Source organism: Tachyglossus aculeatus, chromosome 8 (assembly GCF_015852505.1).
Source record: "Tachyglossus aculeatus isolate mTacAcu1 chromosome 8, mTacAcu1.pri, whole genome shotgun sequence".
In the NCBI taxonomy this organism is placed as follows: Eukaryota; Metazoa; Chordata; class Mammalia; order Monotremata; family Tachyglossidae; genus Tachyglossus; species Tachyglossus aculeatus.
The window spans coordinates 37,590,184-37,614,942 of NC_052073.1; the positions used below are offsets into that span (position 1 = coordinate 37,590,184).

The 24,759-nt window shown below is 49.9% G+C and overlaps 1 protein-coding gene and 1 pseudogene across 1 annotated transcript in view; both read right to left on the bottom strand.

Annotated features, from left to right (window-relative positions):
* Positions 1–1,833, bottom strand: part of CTNNBL1 (catenin beta like 1) — a 51,964-nt gene extending 50,131 nt beyond the window's left edge. Inside the window, exon 1 of the mRNA XM_038750177.1 lies at positions 1,754–1,833. Within this exon, the coding sequence (XP_038606105.1) occupies positions 1,754–1,783 (30 nt within the window). The 5' untranslated portion in view covers positions 1,784–1,833. The remainder of the gene's footprint in view (positions 1–1,753) is intronic.
* A 194-nt stretch (positions 1,834–2,027) lies between these two features.
* LOC119931430 overlaps positions 2,028–24,759 on the bottom strand; it is a 75,988-nt pseudogene continuing 53,256 nt past the window's right edge.

Here is a 24,759-nt window from a genome sequence, read left to right on the forward strand (position 1 = left end):
ACCCAAAGGGTACTGATCCAAGTACGCAGAGAAGCAGCGTGGCTCAGTGGAAAGGGCCCGGGCTTTGGAGTCAGAGGTCATGGGTTCGAATCCCGGCTCTGCCAATTGTCAGCTGGGTGACTTTGGGCAAGTCACTTCACTTCTCTGGGCCTCAGTTCCCTCATCTGTAAAATGGGGATTAAGACTGTGAGCCCCCCGTGGGACAACCTGATCCCCTTGTAACCTCCCCAGGACTTAGAACAGTGCTTTGTGCATAATAAGTGCTTAATAAATGCCATTATTATTATTACACAGACGACGCAGAAGGGAGAGGGAGCTGGGGAAAAGAGGGCTTCATCAGGGAAGGCCTCCTGGAGGAGATGTCACCTTAATGAAGGCAGGGAGAGTGGTGGTCTGTCCCATAAGAGGAGGTTCAGATGTGAAGGGGGAAAGCGGGGGGACCACCCTTGCCTCTCCAAAGCCCCCTCCCCATCGCCCTCTCAGACTCTGGTCTTCTCCCACAACCGCCCACCCCCTGTCACCACCACCACCACGAGGGGAGGGTCTTGAACATATTTTGAAGGGTGGACAGAAGTGGAAGGAAAGAAAAGGCAGAGGGGTGGGGAGGAGGGGAGTTGGGGGATGGAGGTCGGGGGGAAGGGGTCAGGCCAGAGGGAGGGTGGGGATGGGGGAGACGTGGGTCACGGAGAAGAGGGAGGTGGGCTAGGGGTGGGGGCGGAGGGAGGCTGGGGCACGGGGAGGATCTGGGGGAGAGGTGGGCCCAGGCGGAAAGGGGCCTGGGGGAGGGGGGGACATTGGGAAAGAGGGACATCTGGGGGGAGAGGGACACCGGGGGAAGAGGAAGACTGGGGGAGAGGGACATCTGGGGGGAGAGGGGCACTGCGGGGAGAGGGACACTGGGGGAAGAGGGACACTGGGGGGAGAGGGGCACTGGGGGGAGGGGGCACTGGGGGGAGAGGGGCACTGGGGGCAGGGGGAGATTTGGATGGAGAGGGAGATTTGGACAGAGAGGGAGATTTGGACGAAGAGGGACACTGGGGGAGAGGAAGACTTTAAGAAGAGGAAGGTTATGGGGAGGGGGAGATTATGGGGAAAGGGAGAGATGTAGGGGAGAGGGACATTGGAGAGAGAGGGAGATTATGGGGAGAAGAAGATGTTGGGGGAGGAGGAGATTATGGGGAGAGGAAGATTATGGGGAGAGGAAGATTGGGGAGAGGGGGAGATTATGGGGAGAAGGAGAGATGGGGGAGAGGGAGATTATGGGGGGAGAGGGAGAGATGGGGGAGAGGGAGAGATGGGGAGACGGAGAGATGGGGGAGACGGAGAGATGGGGGAGAGGGAGAGATGGGGAGAGGGCGAGATCGGGGGAGAGGGAGATTATGGGGAGAGGGAGATGGGGGGAGGAGGAGATTATGGGGGGAGGAAAATTATGGGGAGAGGGAGACTGGGGAAAGAGAGAGATTATGGGGAGAGGGAGATCTTGGGTTGAGGGAGATTATGGGGAGAAGGAGAAACGGGGAAGAGGAAGATTATGGGGACAGTGAGACGGGGGAAGGAGGAGATTATGGGGAGAGGGAGGGATGGGGGACAGGGAGGGAGGGAGGGAGGGAGGGAAGGAGGGAGGGATGGAGGGATGGATGGAGGGATGGATGGGGGAGAGGGAGAGATGGGTCAGGGGGCCAGGGCTGAGGAGGGGCCCGGGGGAGGGGGCCGGTCAGGGGTCAGGGGTGAGAGGTCGGGGGTGGGGCCTCACCTGGTAGCTTAGGAGCTCGCCCACGTCCATACCTGCTGCCCCGAACCCCAAGCAAGCCCGACGCCCGCTGCCGTAAACACGCGGCGGCGCCGTCGTAAAACCGCCGCGCGACAAGCCACACTGCCGTAAAGCGCACGGGCGGGCGGCCGCCGCGCTGAGGGCCACACTGCCGTAAACCACGAAGGCGGGCGGGGTGCCCCGTCGCGCCGAGGGCCACACTGCCGTAAAGCAGGACGGCGGGCGGGCGCCTCGCCGGCCACATTGTCGTAAAGCGTCAGGCAGGAGGATGTACCGCGGGCCTCACTGCTACCAGGGCCCGCATTTTGTATTTGTATTCATTCTTTGGTTGGTTTATTTTGCTTTATAACGGTACTGCTTTAGCCCCTACTATGTGCCAGGCACTGTACTAAGCGCTGGGGTGGATATAAGGTCATCAGGTTGTCAATTCATTCATTCAATCGTTAGTATGTTTGGTTTTGTTCTCTGTCTCCCCCTTTTAGACTGTGAGCCCACTGTTGGGTAGGGACCGTCTCTATATGTTGCCAATTTGTACTTCCCAAGCGCTTAGTACAGTGCTCTGCGCATAGTAAGCGCTCAATAAATACGATTGATGATGATGATGATGATTTATTGAGCACTTACTGTGTGCCGAGCACTGTACCACAATAATAATAATAATAATTATGGCATTTATTAAGCTCTTACTATGTGCAAAGCACCGTTCTAAGCGCTGGGGAGGTTACAAGGTGATCAGGTTGTCCCACGGGGGGCTCACAGTCTTCATCCCCATTTTCCAGATGAGGGAACTGAAGCCCAGAGAAGTGAAGTGACTGGCCCAAAGTCACCAAGCTGACAAGTGGCAGAGGTGGAATTTGAACCCGTGACCTCTGACTCCAAAGCCCGGGCTCTTTCCACTGAGCCACGCTGCTTCTCTACTAAGCGCTTGGGAAGTCCAAGTTGGCAACATCTAGAGACGGTCCCTACCCGACAGCGGGCTCACGGTCTAGAAGGGGGAGACAGACTACAAAACAAAACGTATTAACGAAATAAAATAAATAGAATAAATATGTACAAGTAAAGTAAATAAATAAATAGAGTAATAAATACGTGCAAACATGTATACATACACACAGGTGCTGTGGGGAGGGGAAGGAGGTAAGGCGGGGGGGTGGTGGGGTTGTCCCATGTGGGGCTCACAGTCTCCATCCCCATTTTACAGATGAGGTCACTGAGGCCCAGAGAAGTCATGATGATGATGATGGCATTTGTTCATTCATTCATTCAATCGTATTTGTTGGGCGATTACTAGGTGCAAAGCACTGTTCTAAGCACTGGGGAGGTTACAAGGTGATCAGGTTGTCCCATGTGGGGCTCACAGTCTCCATCCCCATTTTACATTCATTCATTCATTCAATCGTATTTATTGAGCGCTTACTATGTGCAGAGCACTGTACTAAGCACTTGGGAAGTACAAGTTGGCAACATATAGAGACGGTCCCTACCCAACAGCGGGCTCACAGTCTAGAAGGGGGAGACAGAGAACAAAACAAAACATATTAACAAAATAAAATAAATAGAATAAATATATACAAATAAAATAGAGTAATAAATACGTACAAGCATATATACATGTGCTGTGGGGAGGGGAAGGAGGTAAGGCGATGGGGAGGGGGAGGAGGGGAAGAGGAAGGAGGGGGCTCAGTCTGGGAAGGCCTCCTGGAGGAGGTGAGCTCTCAGTAGGGCTTTGAAGGGAGAAAGAGAGCGAGCTTGGCGGATGTGCGGAGGGAGGGCATTCCAGGCCAGGGGGAGGACGTGGGCCGGGGTCAACGGCGGGACAGGTGAGAACGAGGCACAGTGAGGAGATTAGCGGCGGAGGAGCGGAGGGTGCGGGCTGGGCGTGCCAGCCCATCGAATACGGAAACGAAGTCTCAAACAAGTTGTCATACTTGGTCAAGAGCTGCTTCATGATAGCGGCTAGGCTGTCGCGTTCCCCTGGCTGCAGATCCTGTAGTCTCAGTACATGGCGCCGGGGCAGCAGCAGGGTCCGGAAGGGCCACGCGGCCCAGTAGGGCACCAACACGAGCCAGTCCTCGTTGGCTAGCACCAGCCGCTCCTTCCTCTGGGCCTCCTGGCGCCCGTATGCCAGCAGCAGCGGCTCTCTGTGACGACTCAGGTATTCCCGCTGGTTCTTCTCCTCCCGCCGGGGCACATCCGGCGGGAAGCTACTGGCCCACACCTGGCAGTGAGGATGGGGGTTCGAACAGCCCATCATGGTTCCTTTGTTCTCAAAGATCTGAACCCAGGGATACTCAGCGCCCAGGTTCCCCCCAACCTTGGCCCACGTGTCGATGACAGTCCGGATCTCGGGGACGGACACGAGGGGCAGAGTGATGTCTGACCACGGGTGGAAACACCAGGACCTTACAAACTCCACGAGCTGGTTCTGCCCGAAAGAGGGGGTGGCCACTGGGTCCAGGGCTGGGGGCGTCAGGTTGCAGGGCAGGGAAGTCATTGTCAAAGAGGAAGGTGCTCTCGTAGAGAGGGTTGACCTCCCCATTGGCCCATGTGGAGGGGGTTACTGGGATCGTGGCGAGGGATGTTCTCAGGGACTGGGGGCTCCAGCTGCCCCTGCCAGGGCCGCCTCATGCGGTGCGCGGACACGAGCACCCACTCATCCTGCAGCAGGTTGTAACGGACGTGCTGGTGCTCTTAGTGGAAAGAGCCCGGGCTGGGAGTCAGAAGGTTCTGGATTCCAATCCCGACTCCACCACTTGTCAGCTGTGTGACCTTGGGCAATACACTTGACTTCTCTGGGCCTCAGTTCCCTCACCGCTGGCCTGGAACAGCCCCGACCGCTCCTCCCCGTCACAGGTGAGGTCACTGATGATGATGATGGCATTTTTTCATTCCCTCAATCATATTTATTGAGCGATTACTATGTGCCAAGCACTGTTCTAAGCGCTGGGGAGGTTACAAGGTGATCAGGTTGTCCCACGGGGGGCTCACAGTCTTCATCCCCATTTTACAGGTGAGGAAACGAGGCACAGAGAAGTCAAGTGACCTGCCCAAAGTCACACAGCTGACAATTGGCGGAGTCGGGGTTTGAACTCATGACCTCTGACTCCAAAGCCCAGGCTGTTTCCACTGAGCCACGCTGCTTCTCTTGTTTGCTAAGCGCTTACTGTGTGCCCAGCACTGTTCTAAACTCTGTGGGGTGGTTACAGAGAAGCAGCGTGGCTCAGTGGAAAGAGCCCAGGCTTTGGAATCAGTAGTCATGGATTCAAATCCCGGCTCCGCCAATTGTCAACTGGGTGACTTTGGGCAAGTCACTTCACTTCTCTGGGCCTCAGTGACCTCATCTGGAAAAGGGAGATTAAGACTGTGGGCCCCACGTGGGACAACCTGATCACCTTGTAACCTCCCCAGTGCTTAGAACAGTAATTTGCACATAGTAAGCGCTTAACAAATGCCATTATTATTATACAAGGTAAGCAGGTTGCCCCACGTGGGGCTCACAGGCTTCATTCCCATTTTCCAGATGAGGGAACTGAGGCACAGAGAAGTGAAGTGACTTGCCCAAGGTCACCCAGCAGACAAATAATAAATAAATAAATAATGATGGCATTTATTAAGCACTTACTATGTGCAAAGCACTGTTCTAAGCGCTGGGGAGGAAACAACGTGATCAGGTTGTCCCACGAGGGGCTCACAGTCTTAATCCCCATTTTACAGATGAGGGAACTCAGGCCCAGAGAAGTGAAGTGACTTGCCCAAAGTCACACAGCTGACAATTGGCGGAGTTGGGCTTTGAACCCATGACCTCTGACTCCAAAGCCCGGGCTCTTTCCACTGAGCCACGCTGTTTCTCCTAAGAGGCGGCACAGGGATTAGAACCCACGACCTCTGACTCCCAAGCCCAGGCTCTTGCCACTGAGCCGCGCTGACTTGCCCAAGGTCACGTAGCAGACAAATGGCTAAGTCGGGGTTAGAACTCAAGTAATAACGATAATAATAATGGTATTTGTTAAGCCCCTACTATGTTCCAGGCACTGTTCTAAGTGCTGGGGGAGATACAAGGCAATCAGGTTGGACAAAGTCCCTGGCCCATGTGGGGGTCACAGTCTTCATCTCCATTTTACAGATGAGGGAACTGAGGCCCAGAGAAGTGAAGTAACATAATAATAATCATAATAATGACATTTATTAAGAACTTACTATGTGCAAAGCACTGTTCTAAGTGCTGGGGAGGTTGTCCCACGGGGGGCTCATAGTTTTAATCCCCATTATACACATGAGGGTAACTGAGGCACAGAGAAGTTAAGTGATTTGCCCAAAGTCACCCAGCTGACAGTTGGCGGAGCCGGGAATTTAAACCCATGACCTCTGACTCCAAAGCCCGGGCTCTTTCCACTGAGCCACGCTGCTTGCCCAAAGTCACATAGTAGACAAGCGTACCAGCCAACTGTCCCTCAGTCTCATCTGTCTAGCCACCAACCCCTGGCCAATGTCCTGCCTCTGGCCTGGGACGCCCTCCCTCCTCAAATCCCACAGACAATGACTCTCCCCTTCTTCAAAGCCTTATTGATCGCCCATCTCCTCCTCCTAGAGGCCTTCCCTGACTGCGCCCTCCTTTCCTCTTCTTCCACTCCCTTCCAGGTCATCCTGACTCGCTCCCTTTATTCATTCATTCATTCCCCCTCCCAGCCCCACGCCACTTACGTCCAGATCCCTCATTTATTCATTTCTTTTCATGCCCGTCTCTCCTTCTAGACTGTCAGCTCCTTGTGGACAGGGAATACGTATTGATTACTCTATTTATTTATTTATTTATTTATTTTACTTGTACATTTCTATCCTACTTATTTTATTTTGTTGGTATGTTTGGTTCTGTTCTCTGTCTCCCCCTTTTAGACTGTGAGCCCACTGTTGGGTAGGGACTGTCTATATGTGATGCCAATTTGTACTTCCCAAGCGCTTAGTACAGTGCTCTGCACATAGTAAGCGCTCAATAAATACGATTGATTGATTGATTGATTGATTGATTTTATTTTTACATATTTATTCTATTTATTTTATTTTGTTAATATGTTTTGTTTTGTTCTCTGTCCCCCCCTTCTAGACTGTGAGCCCGCTGTTGGGTAGGGACCATCTCTAGATGTTGCCAACTTGTACTTCCCAAGCGCTTACTACAGCGCTCTGCACACAGTAAGCGCTCAATAAATACAATTGAATGAATGAATAAATGAAATCCCCCTCCCCATCCCCCTGCCTTACCTCCTTCCCCTCCCCACAGCACTTGTATATATGTAAGCATGTTTGTACATATTTATTACTCTATTTTACTTGTACATATTTATTCTATTTATTTTATTTTGTTAATTTGTTTTGTTGTCTTTCTCCCCATTCTAGACTGCGAGCCCGCTGTTGGGTAGGAACCGTCTCTAGATGTTGCCGACTTGGACTTCCCAAGTGCTTAGTACAGTGCTCTGCACACAGTAAGTGCTCAATAAATACGATTGAATGAATGAATGAATGTCTCTGATGTTGTTAAATTGTAATAATAATGATGATGGCATTTGTTAAGCACGTAGTATGTGCCAAGCACTGTTCTAAGCGCTCCACCACTTGCCTGGTGTGTGACAGGGCGAGTCACTTAACTCCTCTGTGCCTCAGTGACCTCATCTGTAAAATGGGGATGAAGACTGTGAGCCCCCCATGGGACAACCTGATCACCTTGTAACCTCCCCAGCGCTTAGAACGCTGCTTACGATTGAATGAATGAATGAATGCTTGGCACATAGTAAGTGCTTAATAAATGCCATTATATTTGTTAAGCATTTACTATGTGCCAAGCACTGTTCTAAGCACTGGGGGACATGCAAGGTAATCAAATTGTCCCCCATGGGGCTCACAGTCTTCATCCCCATTTGACAGATGAGGGAACTGAGGCCCAGAGAAGCGAAATGATTGTACTCTCCCAAGCGCTTACTGCAATGCTCTGCATGCAGTAAGAGCTCAGTAAATATAACTAACTGGCTGACTGGAGTGGTGGAGTCAGAATTAGAACCCAGGTCCTTCTGATGCCCAGGCTCTCTCCACTAGGCTACATCGCTTCTCATAGGCCCTCCTGTTTGGTTGACCAATCATTGGTAAATAATAATAATACTAATAATGATAATAATAATAATGGTATTTTTTAAGCGCTTACTTTGTGCCAGGCACTGCTCTAAGCGCTGGGGTGGATACAAGCAAATCGTGTTGGACACAGTCCCTGTCCCACAGTCTCAATCCCCATTTTACAGATGAGGGAACTGAGGTCCAGAGAATCAATCAATCAATTGTATTTATTGAGCGCTTACTGTGTGCAGAGCACTGTACTAAGCGCTTGGGAAGTACAAGAGAAGTGAAGTGACTTGCCCAAGGTAACTCAGCAGACAAGTGGTGGAGCCGAGACTAGAACCCACAATCTTCCAGCCCATGCTCTAACTGCTACAGCGCTTAGAACAGTGCTTCAGCGCTTAGAACAGTGCTTTGCACATAGTAAGCGCTTAACAAATGCCATTATTATTATTATTATTATTACACCATGCTGCTTTTCAATAGTAGTAATAGTAATAGTAATAGTAGTAATTATAAATATAATATAATATATTGATATATTTAATATAATATAATTAATTAATATAAATTATAATGATTATATTTTTAATTATAATTAAAAATAGTAATAGTAATAATGATGGTGTGTGTTAAACTCTGACTGTGTGCAAAGCACTGGGCTAGAAACAATATAAGCCCATCGGACACAGTCCCCGCGCCTCACTGTCTTAGGGAGAAGGAGAATGGGTAGCTAGTCGCCACTTTACAGATAAGGAAACTGAGGCATGATGAAAAATGAAAACCCAGGAATCTTGGGTTTCTAATCCCAGCTCCACAGCTTTCCTGCTGTGTGGTGAGTATATGTCGGGTCAATACGTTTATTTTGACTACTTATGTTGGCAACATTTTAAGGTTTATGTGCCCCGTTCAAGTATAAACTCCTTGTGGGCAGCAAATGTGTCATTTGTTTCATCTGTATTTCCCAAGCAGCCGGGGCAGAACACTGCTACTAATAAATAAATGCTACTGCTACTACTAATAATAATAATTGTGGTACTTGTTAAGCGCTTACTATGTGCCAAGCACTGTTCTAAGCACTGGGGGAGATACAAGGTCATCAGGGGGTCCCACGTGGGGCTCACAGTCTCCATCCCCATTTCACAGATGAGGGAACCGAGGCACAGAGAGGTGAAGTGACTTGCCCAAGGTCCCACAGGAGACAAGTGGCACAGAGGAGTTAAGTGACTCGCCCAAGGTCATGCAGCGGACAAATGCCAGCACACCTTGTGTCTCCCAGGCCTGTGCTCTCTCCCTATGCCATACTGCTTATCTATCGATGGTTATCGATTGATCTCTGGTATGTACTGAGCGCTCGCTTGCTTTGTGGAGAGCCCCGCACAAAACGCTCGGGAGGGTACGCTCCAACAGAGTTGGTAGATGGGACCCCTGCCCACAGGGAGTTTAGAGGAGGAATTGGACGTTAAAAACAGATTATTGGATTGGTTTCCTCACACCCCACAGACAAACGTTTTCAGTCAATGCCTGCCGATGGCAAAGGAAGAAATCATCTTTAGGAGGCGTGAAGATGGAGCCATCTAGTCTCGGCTGGCTCCCGCTTCAGCAGAACCTTTTCATTTTGGCCTCATGATGGCTTCTGCTTAGTTACTCGGTTTTATGAGAAAAATTGGATCTGGCACCTGCAGTATTGGGGAACATCCAGCTCCTCAATTTTACTCGCTTTTGGCCCGCTACACATCCGCCATACACCCCCTGGCCTGGAATGCCCCCCCTCCCCGCATCCGCCAAGCTCGCTCTCTTCCTCCCTTCAAGGCCCTACTGAGAGCTCACCTCCTCCAGGAGGCCTTCCCAGACTGAGCCCCTTCCTTCCTCTCCCCCTCGTCCACCTTTCCATCCCCCTCATCTTACCTCCTTCCCTTCCCCACAGCACCTGTATATATGTATATATGTCTGTACATATTTATTACTCTATTTATTTTGCTTGTACATATCTAGTCTATTTTATTTTGTTAGTATGTTTGGTTTTGTTCTCTGTCTCCCCCTTTTAGACTGTGAGCCCGCTGTTGGGTAGGGACTGTCTCTATATGTTGCCAACTTGTACTTCCCAAGCGCTTAGTACAGTGCTCTGCACACAGTAAGCGCTCAATAAATACGATTGATTGATTGATTGATTGAAGTGGCGGAGCTGGGATTAGAACCCATGACCTACTACTACTGCTACTATTGCTTCTCCTACTAGTCAGGCAGTCAGTCAACTGCATTTATTGAGCGCTTACTGTATGCAGAGCACTGTACTAAGCACTTGGGAGAGAAGCAGCATGGCTCAGTGGAAAGAGCCCGGGCTTTGGAGTCAGAGGTCATGGGTTCAAATCCCTGCTCTGCCAATTGTCAGCTGTGTGACTTTGGGCAAGTCACTTCACTTCTCTGGGCCTCAGTGACCTCATCTGGAAAATGGGGATGAAGACCATGAGCCCCCCGTGGGACCACCTGATCACCTTGTAACCTCCCCAGCGCTTAGAACAGTGCTTTGCACATAATATGTGCTTAATAAATGCCATCATTACTATTATTACTATTATTATTGCAGTACAACAACAGACACATTCCTTGCCCACAACCAGCTCACAGTCTAGAGGGGGAAACTGACATTAATATACTTAAATAAATAAATAAATACATTACAGATCTAGACATATGTGCTGTGGGGTTGGGAGGGAGGATGAATAAAGGGAGCAAGTAAGAGCAGCACAGAATGGAGTTGGAGAAGAAGAAAGGAGAGCTTCGTGAAGGAGGGCTTCTTGGAGGAGACATGCCTTCAGTAAACTTTGAAGTAGAGAGCAAGTCCTGAATGATAAATTACAGAGAGAGGAAATGAGAGGGTGTAAGGATATAATAATAATATTAATAATGGTATTTGTGAAGCGCTTACTGTGTTCCCAACACTGTTCTAAACTCAGGGGTAGATACCAGGTAAGCGGGTTGTCCCACGGGGGGCTCACAATCTTAATCCCCATTTTCCAGATGAGGGAATTGAGGCCCAGAGAAGTGAAGTGACTCACCCAAAATCACACAGCTGACAAGGGGCGGAGCCGGGATTCGAACCCACGACCTCTGACTCCCAAGTCCGGGCTCTTTCCACTGAGCCATGCTGCTTCTCTATGTAGATATAAGTGCTGTGTAGCTGAGGGTGGGGGTGATTATCAAGTGTTTGAGAAGCAGCAGGGCCTAGGGATAGAACCCGGGGCTGGAAGTTGGAAGGACCTGGGTTCTAATCCCGGCTCCGCCGCTTATCTGCTGAGGGACGTTGGGCAAGTCACTTCAATTCTTTGGGCCTCAGATACCTCATCTGTAAAATGGGGATGAAGACTGTGAGCCCCACGTGGGACAGGGAATGGGGCCAACCTGATTACTTTGTATAATAGTGATGGCATTTGTTAAGTACTTACTATGTGCAAAGCACTGTTCTAAGCACTGAGAGGACTACAAGGTGATCAGCTTGTCCCACGTGGGGCTCCCAGTCTTAATCCCCATTTTACAGATGAGGTAACTGAGGGTCAGAGAAGTTAAGTGACTTGCCCAAGGTCACACAGTAGACACGTGGCGGAGCCGGAATTAGAACCCATGACCTCTGACTCCCAAGCCAGTGCTCTTTCCACTGAGCCACACTGCTTCTCAATCTACCCCAGAGCTCAAAGATGTACCTGGCACATTGTAAGTGCTGAACAAATACCATTCAAAGAGAAGCAGCGTGGCTCAATGGAAAGAGCCCGGGCTTTGGAGTCAGAGGTCATGGGTTCAAATCCCGGCTCCGCCAATTGTCAGCTGGGTGACTTTGGGCAAGTCGCTTCACTTCTCTGGGCCCCAGTGACCTCATCTGTAAAATGGGGATTAAGACTGTGAGCCCCCCGTGGGACAACCTGATCACCCTGTAACCTCCCCAGCGCTTAGAACAGTGCTTTGCACATAGTAAGCATCAGCACTTAGAACAGTGCTTTGCACATAGTAAGCGCTTAATAAATGCCATCATTATTATTATTAATAAATGCCATCATTATTATTATTATTTTAAAAAAACAAACCTTAATGGGGACAGATCAGAGAGCAGAGTATTTCTAGACTACTTACTCTATGCCACACACTGTGCTAAGCACTGGGGTAGATACAGTGTAGTCAGATGGGACACAATCCTGAGGAAAGTTACAGATGACTGTAACTTTTAGACTGTGAGCCCTTTTAGACTGTGAGCCCCCTTTTAGACTGTGAGCCCACTATTGGGTAGGGACTGTCTCTATATGTTGCCAACTTGTACTTCCCAAGCGCTTAGTACAGTGCTCTGCACACAGTAAGCACTCAATAAATACGATTGATGATGATTGATGATGAGGAAACTGAGGCCACCCTCCTCAGCTGCAGGATATTACTTTTTCCTCCCCCTTGGGCTGGTAACCCCTTGTGCAACAGGGCCCGCGTCCTACCTGATTATCTTGTCCCTCCCCCCACCCCCGGTTCCCAGCACAGTGCTTGACACAGAGTAAGCGCCTAACACCTCTTCGTGTCTTATGCCGTCCGTCAAGTCGTCTCCGACCCATAGCAATGCCACGGACGCATCTCTCCCCGAAGGCCCTGCTCTCCATCTGCAATCGCTGTGGTAGTGGAGCCACGGAGTTTTCTCGGGAAAAATCTGGAAGTGGTTGACCACTGCCTCCTCCTGCGCAGAGAAGCCACGTGGCTCAGTGGAAAGAGCCCGGGCTTTGGAGTCAGAGGTCATGGGTTCAAATCCCGGCTCCGCCACTTGTCAGCTGGGTGTCACTTCACTTCTCTGGGCCTCAGTGACCTCATCTGTCAAATGGGGATGAAGTCTGTGAGCCCCCCGTGAGACAACCTGATCACCTTGTAACCTCCCCAGTGCTTGGAAAAGTGCTTTGCACATAGTAAGTGCTTAATAAATGCTATTATTATTATTATTATTATAAAATCGAGTCTCTGCCTTTAACTCTCTTCCATGCCGCTGCTGCCCAGCACAGGGGAGTTTGGACTTGTAGCAGATGGCCTTCCTCTCACCATCAATCGTATTTATTGAGCGCTTACTGTGTGCAGAGCACTGTACTAAGCGCTAGCCACTGCCCTTCCTCTCCCCCTCCCCATCCCCCCTGCCCTCCTGCCTTCTCCCCCTCACAGCCCCTGTATATATGTTTGTACAGATTTATGACTCTACTTATTTTACTTGTACATATTGACTATTCTATTTATTTTATTTTGTTAATATGTTTTGTTTTGTTGTCTGTCTCCCCCTTCTAGACTGTGAGCCTGCTGTTGGGTAGGGACCATCTCTATATGTTGTCAACTTGGACTTCCCAAGCACTTAGTACAGTGCTCTGCACACCGTAAGTGCTCAATAAATACTATTGAATGAATGAATGAAAGGAATGGACTCTCCCCCCTGTAGTCGAGACTGGTAGAGGACTGGAAACTCTCCAGGTACCACCCTGCTGTCATCATTTAATAAAAATAATTTTTTCTTTATTTTAGCCAACACCAATACCCAGAGAAGAAGCACGGCTCTGTGGAAAGAGCCCGGGCTTTGGAGTCAGAGGACGTGGGTTCAAATCCCAGCCCTGCCACTTGTCTGCTCGGTGACCTTGAGCAAGTCACTTCACTTCTCTGTGCCTCAGTTGCCTCATCTGTAAATAGGGATTGAGACTGTGAGCGCTACGTGGGACAACCTGGTTACCTTGTATCTACCCCGGTGCTCAGAACAGTGCTTGGCACATAGTAAGCGCTTAACAAATACCTTCATTATTATGATCATTATTAAGCGACTAGCCCAAGGTCACACAGCCGGCACGTGGCCGAGATTAGAACCCGGGTCTCCCTGCCCCCAGTTCTGTGCTCGCCCCCCAAATCTGGGCCAGTAGACCCTCATCCTCTCCGGAAACCGAGAGGGGCAGCAGCAGGAGGGATCCTGGAGGGAGGCCGGAGGGAAATCAGCGAGACAAATGGCAGCCATGGAAGGTAAGAGCAGATAAGCTAGCTTCTTTGGCAGCGAGGAGGCATCACGTAGACCCGTCAAGACCAAATCTGTCAGCAGGAAAAGCAAAAACCAATCAATCAGGCAGCCTACTCAGTCCCTTTGCACTCTGGAATTTTCCTTCCCTTGATTCTTTGAGAAACTCATTTTTCAACTCCAAGGTCATTTGGGAAAAAGAAAGAGAGAGAGAAATAGAGTGTGAGAGAGTCAAGAGGTACTGAGCAGAGGCAGAGAATTCATTCATTCAATCGTATTGATCGCTTACTGTGTGCAGAGCACTGGATTAAGCGCTTGGAAAGTACAATTCAGCAACGAATAGAGACAATCCCTGCCCACAATGGGCTCACAGTCTAGAAAGGGGGAGACAGGCAATCAAACAAGTAAACAGGCATCAATACCATCAATATAAATAAACAGAATTATAGATATATACACATTCATTCATTCATTCAATCGTATTTATTGAGCACTTACTGTGTGCAGAGCACTGGACTAAGCGCTTGGGAGGCACAAGTTGGCAACATATACAGACGGTCCCTACCCAACAGCTGGCTCACAGTCTAGAAGATAATAGTAATAATAATGCCATTTGTTAAGCGCTTACTATGAGCAAAGCACGTTCTAAGTGCTGGGGAGGATACAAGGTGATCATGTTGTCCCACGGGGGACTCACAGTCTTAATCCCCATTTTACAGATGAGGTCACTGAGGCACAGAGAAGTGAAGTGACTTGCCCAAGGTCACACAGCTGACAATTGGTGGAGCCGGGATTTGAACCTATGACCTCTGACTCCCAAGCCCGGGCTCTTTCCATTGAGCCACGCTGCTTCTCATTAATATAAATGAATAGAATTATAAATTTGTACATATATGCACAGGTACTGTTGGGGGGGAGTAGAGAAAAGGGAGCAAGTCGGGGTGGTGGGGGGGGAGCAGAGGAAAAGAGGGGCTTAGGCTGGGAAGGTCTCCTGGAGGAGGTGAGCCTTCAGTGGGGCTTTGAAGGGGAGTTCATTCATTCATTCGTTCAATCGTATTTATTGAGCGCTTGCTGTGTGCAGAGCACTGGACTAAGCGCTTGGGAAGTACATGCTGGCAAAATATAGAGCCGGTCCCTATCCAACAATGAGCTCACAGTCTAGAAGGGGGAGACAGGGAACAAAACAAAACGTATTAACAAAATAAAATAAATAGAATAAATATGTACAAATAAAATAAATAAACTGTACTAACTGACTCCCAAGCCCATGCTCTTTCCACTAGATCCCACTGCTCTTCTGAATGATTTTGCCTGCCCTTCGAGGCCTACACGTTGAGGAGAAAGAAAAATCAAGGGATGGGCTTAGTTCTTCATCCCTTTCCCTCCTTCTCTTCCCCTTGCCCTTTTTCCTCATGGGCGTCATTCTCTTGGGAGAGTTCAGCGGTTCCTCTTCTTGCTCTCCCCAACCACTATCTCCGCAACCCAGGAAGCCTTGGCCACATCCTTCGCCTCTGAGGTCCATGTGGCCACAAGGATCATTAGACCGTCAGCTCCCTGAGGGCAGGGATCATGCGTCTAACACACCAGAAGTGTGATTGTTTGGCGGATTTGAGGAGGGAGGGTATTCAAACCAGAGGTAGGACAGGGAAGAACAAGGCCCAGTGAGGAGTTTGGTGGCACCGGAGGAGCGGAGTGTGCTGGCTGGGATGGAGGAGGAGAGAAGGGAAGTGAGGTTAGAAAGGGCAAGGTGATGGGAAGCTTTGAAGCCAACAGTGAGGAGTTTTTGCTTGAGAATATGAGGGAGGAGAGACAGAGAGAGTGTGAGAGACAGGAGAAGCTGAGAGATTGCGAGAGAGGCAGCAGCAGAGACCATGAGAGAGGAGAGGCAGGGAGAGTGTGAGAGACTGGAAAAAAACAAACAAGAGAGAGCAAAGGCAGAGAATGTGAAAGAAGAGAGACCGAGAGAGTGTGAGAAACAGGAGAATAATAATAATAATAATAATGGCATTTATTAAGCACTTACTATGTGCAAAGCACTGTTCTAAGCGCTGGGGAGAATACAAGGTGATCGGATTGTCCCACGTGGGGCTCACAGTCTTAAGCATGGCTCAGTGGAAAGAGCCTGGGCCCTGGAGTCAGAGGTCATGGGTTCAAATCCCGGCTCCGCCACCTGTCAGCTGTGTGACCTTGGGCAAGTCACTCCACCTCTCTGGGCCTCAGTTCTCTCGTCTGCAAAGTGGGGACCAAGACCAAGGAGAAGCTGAGAGATTCCGAGACAGAAGCAGAGACTGAGAGAGGAGAGACAGGGAGAGTGTGGGAGACATGAAAAGCCAAATGAGAGAGAGCAGAGGCAGATAATTTGAAAGAAGAGAGACAGAGTGTGAAAAACAGGAGAAGTCGAGGTTGAGAAAGCAGAGGCCGAGAATATCACGGAGGAGAGACAGGGAGAGTGTGAGAGGCAGGACGTGTGAGAGAAGAAAGAAAGAGAGATCCCGGGCTTGGGAGTCAGAGATTGTGGGTTTGAATCCTGGCTCCACCACTTGTCAGCTGTGTGACTTTGGGCAAGTCACTTAACTTCTCTGGGCCTCAGTTCCTTCACCTGTAAAATGGGGATGAAGACTGTGAGCCCCACGTGGGACAACCTTGATTACCTTGTATCCTACCCCAGCACTTAGAACAGTGCTTGGCACACAGTAAGCACTTCTTAACAAATACCAACATTATTATTCATTATTATTGAAGAGAGAGTTTGAGAGACAAGAGAAGCCACGTGAGAGAGCAGAGGTAGAGAATAGGAGGGAGGAAAGGCCCAGAGAGCGTGAGAGACAGGAGAAGCCAAGTGTGAGAGAGAGCAGAGGCAGAGAATGTGAGAGGAGAGACAGAGAGAGTGTGAGAGACAGGAAATGCAGAGCATGTGTGAGGTAGAGAATATGATGGAGGGGAGACAGAGAGGATATGAGAGACAGGAGAAGCTGAGTGTGAGAGAGCAGAGGCAGAGAATGTGAGGAGAGAAAGGGAGAATGTGAGAGTCCAGAGAAGTCAAGTGTGACAGAGAGCAGAGGCAGAGAACGTGAGGAAGGAGAGACAGAGAGAGTGTGAGAGACAGGAGAAGCCTGAAGTGTGGAGCAGGAGCAGAGAATAAGAGGGAGGAGAAACTGAGAGAGCGTGAGAGACAGGAGAAGGCGAGTGTGAGCGGCAGAGAACATGAGTGAGGAGAGACAGGGTGTGAGAGACAGAAGAAGCTGTGTGTGAGAGGGCAGAGGCAGAGAACATGAGAGAGGAGAGACAGAGAGAGTGTGAGAGACAGGAGAAGGAGAGTGTGTGAGTGAGGAGAGGCAGAGAACGTGAGAGAGGAGAGACAGGGAGAGTGTGAGAGATGGGAGAAGCCGAGAGATTGTGAGAGAGAACAGAGACAGAGAACGTGAGGAGGGAAAGGGAGAGTATGAGAGTCAGGAGAAGTCAAGTGTGACAGGGAGTAGAGGCAGAGAATGTGAGAAAGGAGAGACAGAGAGAGTGTGAGAGGCAGGAGAAGCTGAGATTGTAAGAGAGAGCAGAGGCAGAGAATGTGAGGAGGGAAAGGGAGAGTATGAGAGTCAGGAGAAGTCAAGTGTGATGGGGGCAGAGGCAGAGAACGTGAGAAAGGAGAGACAGAGAGTGTGAGAGACAGGAGAAGCTGAGATTGTGAGAGAGAGCAGAGGCAGAGAACATGAGAGAGGAGAGACAGAGATGATGATGATGATGGTATTTCTTAAGCGCTTACTATGTGCAAAACACTGTTCTAAGTGCTGGGGAGGTTACAAGGTGATCAGGTTGTCCCCGGGAGGGCTCACAGTCTTAATCTCCATTTTCCAGATGAGATCACTGTGGCACAGAGAAGTGAAGTGATTTGCCCAAAGTCACACAGCTGACAGTTGGAGGAGCTGGGATTTGAACCCATGACCTCTGACTCCAAAGCCCAGGCTCCTTCCACTGAGCCACGCTGATTCTCTGGAAGAGAGGAGAGAGTCTCTCTTCTCTGAAAGAGAAGAGAGAGTCACAGAGAGAGTGTGAGAGAGACAGGAGAAGGCGAGTGTGTGAATGAGGAGAGGCAGAGAATGTGAGAGAGGAGAAACAGAGAGAGTGTGAGAGACAGGAGAAGGTGAGTGTGAGCAGACACGGAGAACATGAGAGAGGAGAGACAGAGAGTGTGAGAGACAGGAGAAGCTGAGAGACTGTGAAAGAGAACAGAGGCAGAGAACGTGAGGAGAGAAAGGGAGAGTATGAGAGTCAGGGGAAATCAAGTGTGACAGGGAGCAGAGGCAGAGACTGTGAGAGAGGAGAGACAGAGAGAGTGTGAGAGACAGGAGAAGCTGAGTGTGAGCAGAGGTAGAGAACGTGAGTGAGGAGAGACAGGGTGTGAGAGACAGAAGACGCCATGTGTGAGAGGGCAGAGGCAGAGAACATGAGAGAGAAAAGACAGAGAGAGTGTGAGAAACAGGAGAAGGTGAGTGTGCGAGAGAGCAGAGACAGGGAACATGAGAGGAGAGGCTGGAAGAATGTGAGAGACAGGAGAAGCTGAGTGTGAGAGAGGACAGAGACAGGGAACATGAGAGACCAAGAGAGGGTGAGAGACGGGAGAAGCTGAGTGAAAGAGAGAGGAGAGACAGAGAACAAGAGGACAGGAAGGGAGAGTATGAGAGTCAGGAGAAGTCAAGTTTGACAGAGAGCAGAGGCAGAGAACGTGAGAAAGGAGAGACAGAGAGAGTGTGAGACACAGAAGATGAATGTGAGAGAGACTAGGGGTAGAGAACGTGAGAGAGGAGAGGCAGAGGGAGTGTGAGAGACAGGAGAAATTGAGTGTGAGAGAGAGCAGAGGTAGAGAATGTGAGAGAGGAGAGACAGAGAGAGTGTCAGAGACAGGAGAAGCCAAACGTGAGAGAGAGCGGAAGCGGAGAAAGTGGGAGAGGAAAGACAGATTGTGAGAGGCAGGAGAGGCTAAGTGTAGAAAAGCAGTGTGGCTCAGTGGAAAGAGCCCGGGCTTTGGAGGCAGAGGTCATGGGTTCAAATTCCAGCTCCGCCAACTGTCAGCTGTGTGACTTTGGGCAAGTCACATCACTTCTCCGGGCCTCAGTTCCCTCATCTGTAAAATGTGGATGAAGCCTGTGAGCCCCCCGTTGGACATCCTGATTAACTTGTAACACCCCCCCAGTGCTTAGAACAGTGCTTTGCACATAGTTAAGTGCTTAATAAATGCCATCATTATTATTATTATTAGAGGGCAGGGGCAGAGAACATGAGAGAGGTGAGACAGAGACAGTGAGAGAGACAGGAGAAGCTGAGTGTGAGAGAAGGCACAGCGTTTAGTCCAGGGCCTGCTGCATAGCAAGCGCTTAACAAATATCGCCAATATCATCATTATTATGACAGTGCCAGTGCATAGCATGTAACAAATACCTTAAAAAAGTGTGTGAGGGAGAGGAAGACAGCGTGAAGAGCGAGCAGAGGCAGAGAGGACGTGGGGAGGAGAGACAGAGCGGGCATCCGTCACCCAGCTCACATGAGTCCCGTCCCACAAATGGAAATTAGGAGACGCATCCTCGGCCCAAGCCTGCGACCATTCTCTCCGCGTTACCATCATCCTGACATTACAAGCCATCAGCCAGTCTCTGAGGGAGACGGGGGGTCCTGGCCCCTTTGGGGATGGGCAGTCGAGGAGACCTGAGAAGGTTCAGAAACGTACCCCCCTCTAAGGCAGGCAAGCACAATCAGTCAATCAATCCTTTTAATTGACCGCTTACTACCATTCATTCATTCAATCATATTTATTGAGCACTTACTGTGTGCAGAGCACTGTACTAAGCACTTGGGAAGTACAAGTTTGCAACATATAGAGATGGTCCCTACCCAACAATTCTGGTATTTGTTAAGGATTTACTATGTTCTAGTCACTGGACTAAGCGCTGGAGTGGTTACAAGCGAATCGCGTTGGAAATAATAATAATGGTATTTGTTAAGCACTTACTATATGCAAAGCACTGTTCTAAGAAGTGGGGTATAGCTAGTCAGGTTGTCCCCTGTGAGGTTCACAGTCTTAACCCCCGTTTTCCAGATGAGGTAACTGAGGCACAGAGAAGTGAAGTGACTTTTCATTCACTCATTCAATCGTATTTATTGAGCGCTTACTGTGTGCAGAGCACTGTACTAAGCGCTTGGGAAGTCCAAGTTGGCAACATATAGAGACGGTCCCTACCCAACAGTGGGCTTACAGTCTAGAAACAGTGGGTTCACAGTCTAGAAGCTCACAGTGACTTGCCCAAAGTCACACCGCTGATAAGTGGCAGAGCTGGGATTAGAACCCACAACCTCTGACTCCCAAGGCCCTGTTCTTTCTGCCAAGCCACGCTGCTTCTCAACAGTCCCCGTTCCACTTGGGGCTCAGTCTCAATCCCGGGTGAGTGGGCGGCTTGGGAGAGTCCAATATAACAATAAACAGACACACTCCATGTCCACAACTCTCCCAAGGCCACACAGCAGAGGAGTGGCGGAGAAAGGATTAGAATCCAGATCCTCTGACTCCCAAGCCCGGGCTGTAGCCACTAGGCATTTGGATATATATACATATACACACACACTTAAGTCTATATCTATGCCAGACCCTGTCCCACACGGGGCTCACAGTCTTAACCTTGTGACTCCGAGGCCCGTGCTCCATCCTTATGCCATACTGCTTATCTATCGATGGTTATCTACTGATCTCTGGTATGTACTGAGCGCTCGCTTGCCAGGCTCGTGCTCTATCCCTATAGCGTACTGCTTATCTATCGATAGTTATCTAGTTATCTCTGATATGTACTGAGCGCTCGCTTGCCAGGCCCTGTCCCACACAGGGCTCACAGTCGTAACCTTGTGACTCCCAGGCCCGTCCTCTATCCCTATGCCATACTGCTTATCTATCGATGGTTATCATCTAGTGGTCTCTGGTATGTACTGAGCGCTCACTTGCCAGGTCCCTGCTCTATCCCTATGCCATACTGCTTATCTATCGATGGTTATCTAGTGATCTCTGGTATGTACTGAGCGCTTGCTTGCCAGGCCCGTGCTCTATCCCTATAGCATACTGCTTATCTATCGATGGTTATCTAGTGATCTCTGGTATGTACTGAGCGCTCGCTTGCCAGGCCCTGTCCCACACGGGGCTCACAGTCTTAACCTTGTGACTCCCAGGCCCCTGCTCTATCCCTATGCCATACTGCTTATCTATCGATGGTTATCATCTAGTGGTCTCTGGTATGTACTGAGCGCTCGCTTGCCAGGCCCATGCTCTATCCCTATGCCATACTGCTTATCTATTGATGGTTATCTAGTGATCTCTGGTATGTACTGAAGGCTCGCTTGCCAGGCCCGTGTTCTATCCCTATGCCACACTGCTTATCTATCGATGGTTATCTAGTGATCTCTGGTATGTACTGAGCGCTCGCTTGCCAGGCCCTATCCCACACGGGGCTCACAGTCTTAACCTTGTGACTCCCGGGCCCGTGCTCGATCCCTATGCCATACTGCTTCTCTATCGATGGTTATATACCGGTCTCTGGTATGTACTGAGCGCTCGCTTGCCAGGCCCGTGCTCTAATCCTATAGCATTCTGCTTATCTATCGCTGGTTATCATCTATTGGTCTCTGTTATGGACTGAGCGCTCGCTTGCCAGGCCCGTGCTCTCTCCTTATTCCCTACTGCTTATCTATCGATAGTTATCTAGTTATCTCTGGTATGTACTGAGCGCTCGCTTGCCAGGCCCAGTCCCACACGGGGCTCACAGTCTTAACCTTGTGACTCCCAGGCCCGTGCTCTATCCCTATGCCATACTGCTTATCAATCGATGGTTATCATCTAGTGGTCTCTGGTATGTACTGAGCGCTCGCTTGCCAGGCCCATGCTCTGTCCCTATGCCACACTGCTTATCTATCAATTATTATCTAGTGATCTCTGGTATGTACTGAGCGCTCGCTTGCCAGGCCCATGCTCTATCCCTATGCCATACTGCTTATCTATCGATGTTTATCTAGTGATCTCTGGTATGTAATGAGCGCTTGCTTGCCAGGCCCGTGCTCTATCCCTATGCCATACTGCTTATCTATCGATGGTTATCTAGTGATCTCTGGTATGTACTGAGTGCTCGCTTGCCAGGCCCTGTCCCAAACGGGGCTCACAGTCTTCACCTTGTGACTCCCAGGCCCGTGCTCTATGCCTATGCCATACTGCTTATCTATCGATGGTTATCATCTAGTGGTCTCTGGTATGTACAGAGCGCTCGCTTGGAGGCCCGTGCTCTATCCCTATAGCATACTGCTTATCTATCGATGGTTATCTAGTGATCTCCGGTATGTACTGAGCGCTCGCTTGCCAGGCCCGTGCTCTATCCCTCTTCCCTACTGCTTATCTATCGATAGTTATCTAGTTATCTCTGGTATGTACTGAGCGCTCACTTGCCAGGCCCTGTCCCACACGGGGCTCACAGTCTTAACTTTGTGACTCCCAGGCCCGTGCTCTATCCCTATGCCATACTGCTTATCTATAGCTGGTTATCATCTATTGGTCTCTGATGTGTACTGAGCGCTCGCTTGCCAGACCCGTGCTCTATCCCTATGCCATACTGCTTATCTATCAGTTGTTATCTAGTGATCTCTGGTATGTACTGAGCGCTCGATTGCCAGGCCCTGTCCCAAACGGGGCTCACAGTCTTCACCTTGTGACTCCCAGGCCCGTGCTCTATGCCTATGCCATACTGCTTATCTATCGATGGTTATCATCTAGTGGTCTCTGGTATGTACAGAGCGCTCGCTTGGAGGCCCGTGCTCTATCCCTATAGCATACTGCTTATCTATCGATGGTTATCTAGTGATCTCCGGTATGTACTGAGCGCTCGCTTGCCAGGCCCGTGCTCTATCCCTCTTCCCTACTGCTTATCTATCGATAGTTATCTAGTTATCTCTGGTATGTACTGAGCGCTCACTTGCCAGGCCCTGTCCCACACGGGGCTCACAGTCTTAACTTTGTGACTCCCAGGCCCGTGCTCTATCCCTATGCCATACTGCTTATCTATAGCTGGTTATCATCTATTGGTCTCTGATGTGTACTGAGCGCTCGCTTGCCAGACCCGTGCTCTATCCCTATGCCATACTGCTTATCTATCAGTTGTTATCTAGTGATCTCTGGTATGTACTGAGCGCTCGATTGCCAGGCCCATGCTCTATCCCTATGCCATACTGCTTATCTATCGATGGTTATCTAGTGATCTCTGGTATGTACTGAGCGCTCGCTTGCCAGGCCCTGTCCCAAACGGGGCTCACAGTCTTAACCTTGTGACTCCCAGGCCCGTGCTCTATCCCTATGCCATACTGCTTATCTATCGATTGTTATCTAGTGATCTCTGGTATGTAATGAGCGCACGCTTGCCAGGCCTGTGCCCTATCTCTATGCCACACTTCTTATCTATTGATGGTTATCCAGTGATCTTTGGTATGTACTGAGCGATCGCTTGCCAGGCCCTGTCCCACACGGGGTTCACAGTCTTAACGTTGTGACTCCCAGGCCCGTGCTCTATCCCTATGCCATACTGCTTATCTATTGATGGTTATATATCGATCTCTGGTATGTACTGAGCGCTCGCTTGCCAGGCCCGTGCTCTATCCCTATGCCCTACTGCTTATCTATCGATAGTTATCTAGTTATCTCTGGTATGTACTGAGCGCTCGCTTGCCAGGCCCGTGCTCTATCCCTATGTGCTACTGCTTATCTATCGATAGTTATCTAGTTATCTCTGGTATGTACTGAGTGCTCGCTTGCCAGGCCCTGTCCCACACGGGGCTCACAGTCTTAACCTTGTGACTCCCAGGCCCGTGCTCTATCCCTATGCCGTAGTACTTATCTATCGATGGTTATCATCTAGTGATCTCTAGTATGTACTGAGCGCTAGCTTGCCAGGCCCATGCTCTATCCCTATGCCGTACTGCTTATCTATCGATGGTTATCTAGTGATCTCTGGTATGTAATGAGCACTAGCTTGCCAGGCCCGTGCTCTATCCCTATGCCACACTGCTTATCTATCGATGGTTATCTAGTGATCTCTGGTATGTACTGAGCGCTCGCTTGCCAGGCCTTGTCCCACACGGGGCTCACAGTCTTAACCTTGTGACTCCCAGGCCCGTACTCCATCCCTATGCCACACTGCTTCTCTATCGATGGTTATATGTCAGTCTCTGGTATGTACTGAGTGCTCGCTTGCAAGTCCCGTGCTCTATCCCTACAGCATACTGCTTATCTATCGATGGTTATCTAGTGATCTCTGGTATGTACTGAGCACTTGCTTGCCAGGCCCGTGCTCTATCCCTATGCCCTACTGCTTATCTATCGATAGTTATCCAGTTATCTCTGGTATGTTCTGAGCGCTCGCTTGCCAGGCCCTGTCCCACACTGGGCTCACAGTCTTAACCTTGTGACTCCCAGGCCCGTGATCTATCCCTATGCCATACTGCTTCTCTATCGATGGTTATCATCTAGTGGTCTCTGGTATGTACTGAGCGCTCGGTTGCCAGGCCCGTGCTCTATCCCTATAGCATACTGCTTATCTATCGATGGTTATCTAGTGATCTCTGGTATGTTACTGAGCGCTCGCTTGCCAGGCCCGTGCTCTATCCCTATACCCTACTGCCTATCTATCGATAGTTATCTAGTTATCTCTGGTATATACTGAGCGCTCGCTTGCCAGGCCCTGTCCCACACGGGGTTCACAGTTTTAACCTTGTGACTCCCAGGCCCGTGCTCTATCCCTATGCCATACAGCTTAGATATCGATGGTTATCATCTAGTGGTCTCTGGTATGTACTAAGCGCTCACTTTCCAGGCCCG